Below are 12,572 nucleotides of genomic sequence, written 5' to 3'. Positions count from 1 at the left end.
CTGCTTAGTTCCATTTTAAACATGTTATGGTTGGGGTGATGGCGAACAGCCTAGTAAGAAAGATAAATGGTACCTGGAATGTGAGACACAAGTCTGTTTGTTTCACTGATGCCAAGTGCCTAGAATAGTGCCTGGCACCAGCCAGACGCTCAGTAATCACTGGAGGCAAGTGGCCAAACTGGAGATTTTATCTGGGGATTGGATCCAGTAGAAGTGATGGCTGGGAACAGTGCTAAGGGCTGGGGATCACAGGCAGCCTCATGTGACTCCCAGATTTCTGTCCAGAACGGCGCCACTGCCCTGGGGATTTTGTCCTTTGAGGCCTGGGGGACCAAGAGGCTCACTCAGTAGGTAGAATTGTGGGCTTTTGCATATAACAGACCAGGGTTTGGATTCCTGCTTGCCAGCATATGAGTTTGTGTCCTTGCACAAGTTACTTAAACCTTTAAAAAAAATTTTATTTTAAGTGTTTATTTTTGAGAGACGGAGCACAAGGGGAGGGGCAGAGAATGAGAGACAGATTCCCAATTAGGCTCCGCACCATCAGCGCAGAGCGAGATGGAGGCCTCAAACTCACAAACTGTGAGATCATGACCTGAGCCGAGACCAAGAGTCAGATGCTTAACCGACTGTGCCACTCAGGCGCCCCCAATATGATGAATTTGTGCATGTTCATCATTTAGATTTAATTGTTATTAGTGTATTTTATTTGTGTCATATATATTTGTAATTCTTTTTTTTAAGATTTTATTTTTAAGTAATCACTACACCCACTGTGGGTCTCGAACTCACCAGCCCGAGATCCACAGTTGTTTGCCCTTCCAGCCAGGTGCCCCTATACTTATAATTCTTTTTTTAATTTTGTTTTTTCTTTAATGCTTTTTATTTATTTTTGAGAGACAGAGGGAGACAGCACAAGCAGGGGAGGGTCAGAGAGAGAAGGAGACACAGAAACTGAAGCAGATTCCAGGCTCTGAGCTAGCTGTCAGCACAGAGCGCGACACGAGGCTCGAACCCACAAACCATGAGATCATGACCTGAGCAGAAGCCAGTCGCTTAACCGACTGAGCCACCCAGGCACCCCCTTATAATTCTTTTTTTTTTTAATTTTTTTAATGCTTTTATTTATTTTTGATATAGAGAAAGACAGAGCATGAGAGGGGGAGGGGCAGAGAGAGAAGGAGACACAGAACTGGAAACAGGCTCCAGGCTCTGAGCTAGCTGTCAGCACAGAGCCCGACGTGGGGCTCGAGCCCACGAACGTGAGATCTGACCTGAGCCGAAGCCAGTCACTTAACCGACTGAGCCACCCAGGCGCCCCCTTATAATTCTTATTAGATGATTTCATAGTAAATTGTAGCTATCATAGATGCTTTATCCATAAATACTTTGACACATGTCTTCAAAATCTAAAGACAACCTCCTCCTTTGCTCCAATTTCTTTAATACAGCTTGGAAAATTAATAGTTCCCAAATTTCTAATCTGTAGTCCTTTTTCACCACTTTCCCACCAAATTCAGAACGGAATCCAGTCTAGGATCGTGCACTGCATATGTTCACGACTCTTAATTTAGGACCATCTCCCTTTGTTTGTAAGTGACATTGATTTTGGTAGATATCAGGATCAGTGGTCTTGTAGGTGCCCCACATTCTGGATCTGATTGTTTTCTCATAGTGTCGTTTACTTTGTCCTTCTATCCCCTGAACCTCCTGGAGAACTTAGGTCTAGGCTTGACTAGATTCAGATAAACCTCCCCAGGTCTTCCCAGAGTCGCCTTCTCAAAGTTGTGCAGGACCAGTGGTGTGCGAGCAGGTGGGTAAAACTTTAGCACAGGGCTTGGCACACAGCAAGTCTCAGTAGGTGGTAGCAGCTCTTACTCTCTGTCCCCTCCCGGGGCTGCCAGTGGCTGGTGCCCAGGAGCCAGTTTCCCCTGAGGCTTCTCTCGTCCCTGCCAGGCAGCAGTGGCTTCCGTCCAGCTGGGGCTTCTGGCTCCGGGCTTGACATTTCCCATCTTTCTGTCCCCCCACCCCCAGATAACACAGGCAGTTCCACGTACCGGCCACCCCCTCGGACCCGGGAGGTGATGATCAACGGGCAGATGGTCAAGTTGAAGTATTGCTTCACCTGCAAGATGTTTCGGCCACCCCGGACCTCTCACTGCAGTGTCTGCGACAACTGTGTGGGTAAGTGGGAGGCAACAGGGAGTGGGACAGGGAGCCCCGGAGACAGAGGAGTCACTCACGGGGGCAGGGGTGTGTCTGAAACAGCCTGAGCTGGGCAGGAAGTCCCCCAAATTTGCTCTGACTGAGGAGGGGCTCTGAGGGAGAGGCCTAGAGTGTGATCAGTGGTGTCTTGGCTTCAGCCCGGGATTGGTAGATTCCTTTCTCCCAGCTCTGAAGAGTGGGGCAGATACAGAGAGGCCCTGGAGCCTTCTCCCGGGCCTCAGCCTGGTCCTCAGCCTGGTCCTCAGCCTGATCCTCAGTAGGTCCAGGTTTCTAGGAAACAGAGACTAGAGCAATAACATTCTAGATACTTTGGGGCCAGAAAGCGAATGATTTACCATCCGGGGCCCCGTGCTGGCAGTACGGAATGACTTTGATCTGATTTCCAGGGTTTGGGAGAGACAAGAATCTGGGTTCAAGCCAGTCAGGTGGAGAGGATGTAGCCAGGATTGGAAGCTAAGCTCCAGACCCACACCTACCGTGGTTGCTGGGGAACCAGAGGCTGTTTTGTCTCCTTTTCTTGCTCTCCAGAGGCCAGGCAGCTCTGGTGGGGACCGAGGGTGTGCCCGTGGGAGGGTGTCATAAGGGAAACGCTATGTGAGAGGATCCAGGTGGGCTGAGCCATGGTGACTGGGCAAGGTCCCCAGGGCAGTGAGCTCATCACGCAAGCTCAGCACTGCCTGAGTGAGAGAACAGTAGGGAACACCCCATGACAGCAGGCAGCGGAGGGGTGACTCAGTGGGCGTTATTCTTCCCTGAGAATCCACCCCACCCACCCACCTCCCTGCCCTGCATAGGGTGCTGGCCGTGGTGTGAGGCCGGTGGTGGGCTTGTGATCCGCGTTCCCACAGAGGACTTTCGATACCAGTCTGGGTGTGACCCCACCCCCGGGGACATAGTGCTGGTGTGAGCTCAGCCCTCTGGTCAGGCCTTACATGCCAGCTCCCCACAAGTTACAGGCGGCCCCGCCCCTCCCTGGCCTCTAGTTCTAGGGCAAGGAATGGGGATCATTGTTTGTTGCATGTGGCCAGTGTCGTAGGCCAGGCAACAAGTACTTTTTGTGGATCTTTGTACCAGGCACGGCTGGATGCTGGGACTCAGCTCAGTATGAGGCCACCACCGGCCCCCTCGTGGAGTTTACAATCAAGCAGGGGTAATTGGCCAGTCCGCTAATTATTAATAAGTATGTAAACACACATGGGCAAAGAGCCACTAAAGATAAGTAACGGCGGATAACAGAGGGCCCCTCACCTTGACTGGGATCAGAGGAGGCTTCCTTTCCTTTTTTAAAAATTTTTAATGTTTATTTTTGAGAGAGAGAGAGTGTGAATGGGGGAGGAGCAGAGAGAGAGGGAGACACAGAATGTGAAGCAGGCTCCAGGCTCTGAGCTGTCAGCATAGAGCCCGACACGGGGCCGGAACTCACAGACTGTGAGATCATGACCTGAGCCAAAGTCAGATGTGTAACCAACTGAGCCACCCAGGTGCCCTAGAAGAGGGGGGCTTTCTTAAGGAAGTGGCTTTGCAGCTGAGACATGAAGGAGGAATTGCCCTTAACCAGGTGAAGAGACAGAGAAGAACGTGTGAGGCAGTGGGACGCTTGCAGAAAGGCCCAGAAGCAGGGAGTGTCGGAGGAGCTGTGAATGGGCTGAATGGGCCGGTGCGGAGAGAGTGCAGGGGAAGCGAGACCCGGGTGTGGCGTGAGGCGTCCACACGCCTGTGCCGGCTGTAGGCCAGGCGCACCAACCTGTCTCCCCCGGCCCTTTTCCAGAACGGTTTGACCATCACTGCCCCTGGGTGGGCAACTGTGTGGGGAGACGGAACTACCGCTTCTTCTATGCGTTTATTCTCTCCCTCTCGTTCCTGACGGCCTTCATCTTCGCCTGTGTGGTCACCCACCTGACACTGCGTGAGTTGGGGGTGGGACAGGGGTGCACGGGAGGGGCGGGCCGGCCAGCTCAGCCAAGTCAAGGGGCTGTGGTCACTGTCCATCTGAGCTGTGCCTTAGTCCTGTTTTTTCCTCCCCAGGCTCTCAGGGAAGCAACTTCCTCTCCACTTTGAAGGAGACACCAGCGAGATATCCTTTGTCAGCTAACAGGCACCCTGGTGGGAATGCAGCCCCTTCTCTGGGGTGGGTCCCCACACCTCATCCTGTAATCCAAGGGGAACGGTGTAGAGCGAGTGTCTGTCCTCTAGAATAATCTCACATACTGGCTGCTTCTGTTCCCGCGCAGGCTAGAGCTGGTCCTCAACAGTTAGACCATAGGGCCGGGAGGCCAAGAGCTTGCAGGAGCCACATCCCAGTCTTCCCTTAAGACACCAAGCAACCCGGACCGCATCTTGTGCGGGGTCCTTGTCCTTGGTGCCTGACATTTTCACCTCCCCCTGATGTCCATCACCCGCCCTGCTCTTGAAGGGCTCAGGAGGTAATCCTGCCGCGAAGTGGTGGGGCCGTGGGAAGGCTACAAACCCATCTCCGTTCTGGGGAAATAGCTCCTGGAAGGATAGGTGAGAAAGAGAAAGGCTGGGCCTGGCAGGGCCCCGGGTGCAGGGGAGGCCCCCAGCCCTGCCCCCGTGTGGGTCCTTGACTGCCCTGCTCACTGTGCTGGAGTTGGTGATCTGCTTCTTCTCCATCTGGTCCATCCTGGGCCTCTCAGGGTTTCATACTTACCTCGTCGCCTCCAACCTGACAACTAACGAAGACGTGAGTAAGGCTGGCGCAACCTCCACTCCTGGGCGGGGCCCTGAGGAGGCAGGGGTGAGGGGGCCTGGAGAGGCCGCAGTGTAGCCCGCCCTTTGGGCTGCTGAGGTAACATGGGTGGAGACGGTGGTGAGACTGCCTTCCGGTGCCCACGGCGTGGCCCTGGGGGACCCAGTGCCCAAACGGTCCTTACATTTGGCCCGCGTGTTACTGTTTCCAGAGTTCTTTCAGCTCCCATCATCTCTTTGGGTCCTTTTGCCAACTCTGAGGCAGAAGGAACAGGGATGCTTTTTCTCCCATTTGATGGCTGAGTGACTTGCCCCAAGGTCACACAGCTGGAAAGGGACAGAGTCAGGGTTGTGGCCAAAAGCCCCACCACACTGCACATATAGGCAAAGAGATGTGACTCTTCCCAGGGTGCCCCTTGGGCACCCTTTATTGAGGGGGACGGCGAGGCTCTGTCAACCCTCCCTACCTGCTGCCTTGCAGACCTTCACCAGCAAGCATTGTTTGAGCACCTGCTGTGTGCCCAGCTTCGGACCCGACCTGACCCCCTTCTTGTTCTCCCAAACAGTAAAAAAGCAGATGAGAGCATCTGTGCCAGGGCCACCATCAGATACTGCTCAGAGGCCTATGACCGACAGAAAATACATCTCTTGACCTCAGCTTCTCATTCCGGGAAACAGAACTTAACACTCATGATGGGATATCACGTGCTGAGTGATTGGTACAGAGCAGAAATGACATCAGCCGGCATCTCCCAAGGCAGTTTCATGGGTGCTGGCTCTTCAGGATGTTACTAGGGGTTAAGCACAAAAGATGTGTTGTAGCCAAATAAGTTTGGAAAACTCTGGGTTAAAGTCAAGCCGGTATCCTTCACTGCTAAACTCAGTGCCTCTGATAGCCGCCTTACAAATCTAGAGATGGCCAGATTTCTTGTAATGCTCCAGTGATGCTATCACAGTTCCCTATTTTTCAAATGAGGACTGAGATTCAGAGAAGTGGTCTGTGCAGGGTCATGCAGTGTGTCGGTGGCCGGGCCAGGGTTCACAGCCAGGTCGGCCTGAGCCCTGTCCCCTTGTCCTTCCTCCCCTTATAGGTGGCTGGCCAGAGGAGGGAGAATGCACCCAGAAAGTTTCCTATTGAAGCTTCTCTTTGGTTCTGCGCTGTTTTCTGTCCTGATTAGGGCTTCCTCCTCTCTGCTAGGTGCCCCCGACACCCAGCAGTCCCCCCACACTCCCTGAATAGCCTGGGTTAAAGACCTGTCCCCTCCAATAGTCTATCCAGAATTGGTTTCAGAATTCACCAGTTCTCCACAGCCTCTAGAGCTCCATCCTAGAAAATCAAAGTAAAAGGAGGGACCTGACTCAGACCTCCTTCCTCCCGCCAGATCAAAGGCTCGTGGTCCAGCAAGAGGGGCGGTGAGGCCTCCATCAATCCCTACAGCCATAAAAGTGTTATCACCAACTGCTGTGCTGTGCTCTGCGGCCCCCTACCTCCCAGGTAAGCCAGAGGTGTGCAGGGGAGTGGTCGAAGGGCCTGGCCCAGCCAGTGGGGGTGGCGGGGGGGGGGGGGAAGGCCTATGAGTCCACACCTCTCAAAGAGGTTCTGGAAGCAGCAGACCTTTCCCCACACCACCATCCCCTGCAGAATGCACTCAAGGCTTTTATCACATAAAAGATTCAATGTAATTTTTAATCATATAGGCTCATTGTAGACAACCTTTAAGTACAACATATTTAAAAGAAGAGTATTAAATATCACGTGTAATCTCATTCCCCGGTGATCACCACACTTAATGTTTTGGCCACGCTTGGGCAACGCTTCCCCTCTGGTGCTGATGGCTGGACTGGGTGGGGCCTCCATCCTCCCTCCTGGCGGAGGAGCCCGGGTGGAGCAGCCCTGCTGGGAAGTGCCATTCTGTCTTCACACCAGGGGGCGCCAGAGTGCCAGAACAGGCGTTCCATTGCGGTGGACACTTCCCCCACACTGTCCCCCGCTTCTGCCTCATCTGCTTGTCGTCCTTGCAATGGGGGGTGGAGGTAGGTCATGGTGGGAATTGCACTATCTCCAAATGCCCTTTCATCCTGCTCTTCCCCTCGCCCACGGCCTGGCTTTACAGCAGCCAGACAGCAAAATGGGCTGGTGTGAATTAACAGTCAATAAACCTGGAGGCCAAACACCAGGTGTCCAGAATGCAGAAAGGGCCCTTCTTGAGCCCCCCAGCTGGAGCACAGCTCCCCTTTCTGAGGCTTTCTAGGGCTGGGTCTTTCTTTGGTCGGGAAGTGGACTGTGCCATCCAGCCCCGGGCCTGGACCACTGGTGTTCGGCAGGGCCCTCATGTCCACCCCTCCCCAACCTTGTGTTTTGGAAGCCTGATTGACCGGAGGGGATTTGTGCAGTCAGACACCGTGTTGCCCTCGCCCATCAGAAGCGATGAGCCAGCCTTTGGAGCCAAGCCTGACGCCAGCATGGTAGGAGGCCACCCCTGAACTGGGCTCAGTACTTGCCACCCGCTGGCCTGTCCACCCCTCTGCACTCACCTGCCACCCTCCACACCTGCTGGGACCCTCCCTGTTCCACCCAAGGGAAACAGAGCCGCCAAAGACTCTTTCGTATTTATTTCCCACCCTGCGTGGCTTTCCCTACACTTCCATGGCTGTACCCTCTGCTCCCCAAACCCAAGTTCCCACAGCCTCGGCCCTTGGATCCCCGCCCCCACTACTGATCAGTGGCGGAGTGACAGGAGAGAGAGGCCACCAGGGGACCATGCCAAGTCTGCCTTGCCAGGTCAAGCCCTGTGTGAATGAGGGTGCAGACTGAGTGCAATACCTCCCAGGTGGGGGAGCTGGTGGGCTCTGCCCAGCTGGGGTCCTGGGGGTGAAGCGGGGCCTGAGAGCATTCAGCTCTGGACAGCAGGCTGGGAGACAGGACGCCTCCGTGGGCTGTTGTGGCTTGTCGCCGCCTCCATTCTTTTCGTGAAGATCGTTCTTTCTCTCGTTTATGTTTTGTTGTATGGAGTTGGCCAATAGGATGGAGCTGGGGTTCCAGAGAGAGAGGGCAGAGTTGGGGGTGGGTGGGAGACAGCCCGTGTCACAGGAGGCTAAACCAGCCAGCGACGCCCCCAAGACCTCAGCTCCTGCACAACTGCTGAACAGCACACTAGGAAGTGGGGCCTTGCCCTCTCTCTCCCCATGGAGGGTTCTCTAAGCGACCTGGTCTGCCCCTCCCCGCCCCCCACCTCTCTCCCAAGTCAGTTCTTGGGCTGGGCAGGTTATATTCATGCTGGCAATACTTGAAACGGGTTTATTAATGCTGGGTATTTTGCACAATTTTATAGACCTCTTTTCTACGTAGCATTTTTTAAATGGAAGAAAAAAAGTCAGCCGCATTGCTATCTGTGTAGTGCCAGGTTAAAGATTAGCAGAAGGCAAGTTGGTTTTTATAAATTTATAAGAAAACATCTGGCTGTGAGTGAGTGTGTGTGTGTGTTTGCGTGTGCCCTTGTATGGATGTGGCTGGCTCCCGCTTCCCTACATCCCCTGGGCTGCCCCTCCCGCCATCCCCCTCGGGTGTCAGCCTGAGCCACGGCCACAGGGAGCCTGTGCCTCGATCACAAGGGACCCTTGAGTTCCCCGCTGCAGCTTAGCCCCCAGCCTCCTATCCTGCCTTCCCCCTCGGACATCAGGAAGCCTGGGACCTGCCCGGACTGGCCGAGGCTGGGCGTGGTGGATGGGGCAATGGCTGTGGGGAGTGGCTGCCACTCTGTGAGCTGCACACCCTCCTCCCAGCCTGAGTATGGGACCCGGTGCCAGCGGCTAGAGAGCAGGGACTCTGTGCCAACTGGAGGACTCCGTCCAGAGAAAAGCGAGGAAGGAACAGGGTGGGCCAAGCAGCGAGTGAAGGGTGGCCCAAATCCAGGCCCCAAACTCGAAGGATTTCTCTTCTCTGCTGGGAACTGTAGTTTCTTGTCCAAATACATAGGAGATTATTCCATCTCCCTCTTTGGCTATTCAAGTGGGCTGAAGCCCTTGGAAAGGGACATAGAAAGTCCTCGATCTTGCCCTTCCTTGCCGCAGAAGCTAGTGGGGTCACAGGGAGCTGAGGATCGGCAGCTGCAGAGGGCTCCCTCTGGGAGAAACAGCCTTGCCCCAAGCAGCAGGACCCTGGGCCATGCTCCAGGGGCACTGGGAAGTGGGGAGGGGGCTGGCTAGAGGAGGGGCTGCCCACCCGCCTTTTTATTTCAGCCAGTATTCTTTGTTTCTGCTTGTAATAAAATTTTTGTTTTTAAGAGTTGATTTGCTTTGGTTTGGTTTTTGTTTGCTCTTTCTTTGCTGAGGCTCCTAACGGGAAGCGCTCTATTCTTTCAGACAAACTTGGGTCTTTCCTGGGGAGACAGAAGGCAGGAAGTCCAGGGATGTGGCCCAAGGTCTCCTCTCCTGGCTGAGTGTCTGCTGGAGGCTGAGTAAGGTGGCCACCGCAGGTGTTTAAGAAGAGGCCATCCTGTCCCCTCTTTGTCCCCTCTACTTTCCCTTGCCTTGGGGATCTGGAGATTCCCAAGTTCTTTTTCCTTGCTGTCTTAACGCTGACCCCCAGTGACCGCTCAGCTAAGCGAGTGTCTAGGAGACCGCAGATTGCAATTTGTGAGCCAGAACCCCGCCCCGGCCCCCGGCCCCGCCTGAGCAGTGGGGCCCAGCCCGACACTTCGTAACACTGGCCCACCTCTCTGGTATCTCCCCCAGGAGGACACCTGTCAGGATTTTGCCATCTCCTGTACAGCCTGAGGGGAGCTAACAGGCCTCTTTGCAGAGGGTTAGCTGGTAAGCCCGTGTCTCCCCCGTCAGCCAGCACCGCCTCCTCCCCTCACACACCATCTCATCCGCATCGCATGCCTCGCCAACCCCATGGAGCCCATTCATCTGTCTGGTGTGTGGTGTGGTGTGTGCACTGGCGGTGGTAGGGCCCCCAGGGCTCCCCGTCCCCCCAAGCAGGAGGATCGGGGTGTGAAGGCAGGCCTGAGAGCCCAGCCCTGCTCTGGACTGAGGAAGTAGCTTCACGCACAGCAGCTCCCCCACTGGAGAGGGAGGTGAAGGGTGAGGTTGGGGAGAGGGCAGCGGACCTGCTCTGAGGCGCTCGAGCCTGTTCTGGTGGCGTCCCAGTGTGCAGGAGCCCGCAGTCACTAACACCTGTGTCCTGGCTTTCCATCCCTACTGAGCTGTTGAGCTGTCCCCTGCCCGCGTTCTCTGCTGCTTCACTGCCTGCTGCCCGAGCCGCAGCCCTTCTGCTGGGAAGAGGCAGGTGCCCGCGCAGGCCTCCTTTCTCCTCTCTGTCCGCTAACCATCTCTCTTCTCCTTCTTTGCTGGCCTGCGGGGGTCTCCAGTATGTGCAGGGGCTTAAGGACCTCCTGAGGACTGCTGCTCTCTGCCTCTCCAGGAGCGGCCTGAGGGGAGCCCGGCACCCGCCACCTCCACCTGCCTAACCTGTGTGGCCCACCTGCCACCATCCGTGCCTACAGGGTTTGCCCCCAAGCCCGCCCTGCCCACGAGCTCTCTAGAGCCCCCCACGGAGGGGGCGAGCAGGGGCTGGCCTTTCTGCCCCCACCCCCACTCCATGCCAGCCAGAGCGTAGAAAGCCATACCGCAGCTGTCAGCACGGTGATACTGCGGAAACTCGCCCCCTTCTCTACTTCCTTTCCCCTTCCCCAGATCTGTAAGGAATCTTGCCTTACAGCCAGCCCCCTCCCCGAGTCAGGCAGAGCCACAGTGCGGCTGAACAGGTTCCTTCGGGAGCCTCTGGGGGTGTTGGCGGCTGATGACGCTGCCAAACAAGTTAGGTGACTGTTCTAAGCACAACCGGTTCCGACACTGTTCCCACAGCCCCCTCCATCCCCACTACCCCAAGGAGGTGAGACGCCAGGAGGATGCTTTGTCCCCTTTGCCCCGGGCACTGAGGGGCCTGGCTGGCTCCACAGCCCCGCTTTCTTCAGAGGAGGAGCTCATGGAGGCCGGGCCGGGCCTAGGACGGCTGCTGAGCCCACGGCTGGGGACTGCTTGTTGCTGTCCTGTACCTTTTTTAACCAAATAAAGATTCCCTCTTCTTGCCATATCCTTGGCTGTCTGGTGCCACCTTTTCTTCGGGGTCCAGGGGTGAGGCCTGTGATGAATGTGCAGAACATCTGGCTTGTCCTTGCTGCCAGCTCCATTTCAGGTGCTCAGCGCCATCCTGGAGACTTAAAAAAAAAAAAGGCACAGTGAAGCCAGAAGTGACATGGGAAGAGTGGCCAGTGTCCTCTTTGCTCTGCCCTTCTAGAACTGGTCTCAGTGCCAGAGGCCTCCAAGCCTTAGCTGAGCTCGACTCTGAAAAGTCCCAACCCAAGCCAGGACTGTCACCCCCTGAACTAAGCCCAGCCCAGGGTACCAATCCCACGGAGCCTTTCCTCTCCCCAGCTGCTGCCCGGCGCGGAGACGCTCGCGCAGCATGCTAAGAGCTGAAAACTAATTCCAGCAGCCACTTAGCAAGGGCGAGCCAAGTGCCGGGCCTGCTTTCTCGCCTAAACCTATGTGACAGGTGATGTCAGCCTTTCCTCAGAGGAGGAACTGAGGCTCAAGGAAGGCACAGCAGTTGTCAAGGTTCTCTCTCCCAGCTGATAAGGCAGCAAATCTAGGAGCTGGACACCTCTCTGCCCCAACCCCTGACCCTTCTGTGCTGCCCAACGAATGAATAGGGCTGCTTCGGGAGGAGGGGCTCTTGGAAGGAGAAACCCAATCAGAGGATGTTATTCATAGCCATCAGAGATGATCTGCCCTGGCCTTGTTGTACTGATGGGGAAACTGAGGCTCGGGGGCAGGAAGGGACCTGCCCGAGGCCTTATAACAGAATTGGGATGCAGTCCCACAGCCTGACCTTATTCCATTCTCTTTCTCCAAACCCCACACTTATGTCCTAGACTGGACGGGCCTAGGAGATGTGGGATACTCTAAACAACATTGCCTTGAGGAGAAAAGGACTCAGGACAGCTGAGTCACTTAAACCTAATCTAATATTTCCTCCCAAAGGTAACTAGTAGAGTGAGCTCTTGGCTGGATAACTGAACTCTTGTTTACGACTCACCAGGGGGAGAGGTCCCATAGCTTCCTCTAGTTACCTGTTTAATTTGATCATTCCAAGGCTCCAAAAAATTGTGTAGGAAGATTCTTTCTGGAACCTAACCAGAATCCCTCCTGCTGCATTTAGAGCCCTGTCCTCTCTGTGCCACAGCCCTTCAAAGCCTGGGATTACCCGCTAAGGGGTGGACCAGAGCCCTTGAACCTGCTGGCGGGATGGATGCTCTAGGGAAGGATGGGGAGGTAGCAGGCAAGATGAGGAAAGCCCCCCTGGAGCCGCCGCAGCCTCCGCTCCGGTCCTGCTGACTCAGGCAGGGCTGACGGTGGAACTCCGTGCCCTGCCGGGGCCTGCCGCCTCCTGCCTGCCTGGGCTCCTGGACTTGGGAAACAGAGGCCTGGAGGCAAAGGGAGGTGTCTGAGACAGGAACTGAGTCAGGATCGACAGGCCAGAGCGGGCAGGAGGTGACAGGCAGCCTGGCTCCCAGAGTCAACCCCTAAGCTTCAGCAGGGGAGGGGGAGGAGTGAAGAGGTTTCCTTTCCCTCTT

General features: G+C 55.5%; 2 protein-coding genes across 3 annotated transcripts in view; both read left to right on the top strand.

Annotated features, from left to right (window-relative positions):
- The window catches only part of ZDHHC18 (zinc finger DHHC-type containing 18), a gene marked incomplete at its 5' end in the record, with an annotated part of 24,142 nt that extends 14,922 nt beyond the window's left edge, over window positions 1-9,220 (top strand). The window contains 6 exons of the mRNA XM_029945866.1: window positions 2,035-2,184; window positions 3,995-4,132; window positions 4,252-4,300; window positions 4,825-4,927; window positions 6,315-6,427; window positions 7,299-9,220. Coding sequence (XP_029801726.1) covers window positions 2,035-2,184; window positions 3,995-4,132; window positions 4,252-4,300; window positions 4,825-4,927; window positions 6,315-6,427; window positions 7,299-7,416 — 671 coding nt within the window. The remainder of the gene's footprint in view (window positions 1-2,034; window positions 2,185-3,994; window positions 4,133-4,251; window positions 4,301-4,824; window positions 4,928-6,314; window positions 6,428-7,298) is intronic.
- SFN (stratifin) overlaps window positions 7,316-12,572 on the top strand; it is an 8,961-nt gene continuing 3,704 nt past the window's right edge. Inside the window, exon 1 of one of the 2 annotated variants that reach the window (XM_029946412.1) lies at window positions 7,316-7,398. The gene's annotated coding sequence lies outside the window, so the exon portion shown is untranslated. The remainder of the gene's footprint in view (window positions 7,399-12,572) is intronic. The other variant, XM_029946411.1, reaches the window with a different exon arrangement.

This window comes from Suricata suricatta, chromosome 8 (genome assembly GCF_006229205.1).
Source record: "Suricata suricatta isolate VVHF042 chromosome 8, meerkat_22Aug2017_6uvM2_HiC, whole genome shotgun sequence".
In the NCBI taxonomy this organism is placed as follows: Eukaryota; Metazoa; Chordata; class Mammalia; order Carnivora; family Herpestidae; genus Suricata; species Suricata suricatta.
This window is presented reverse-complemented; position numbering and strand designations above follow the sequence as displayed.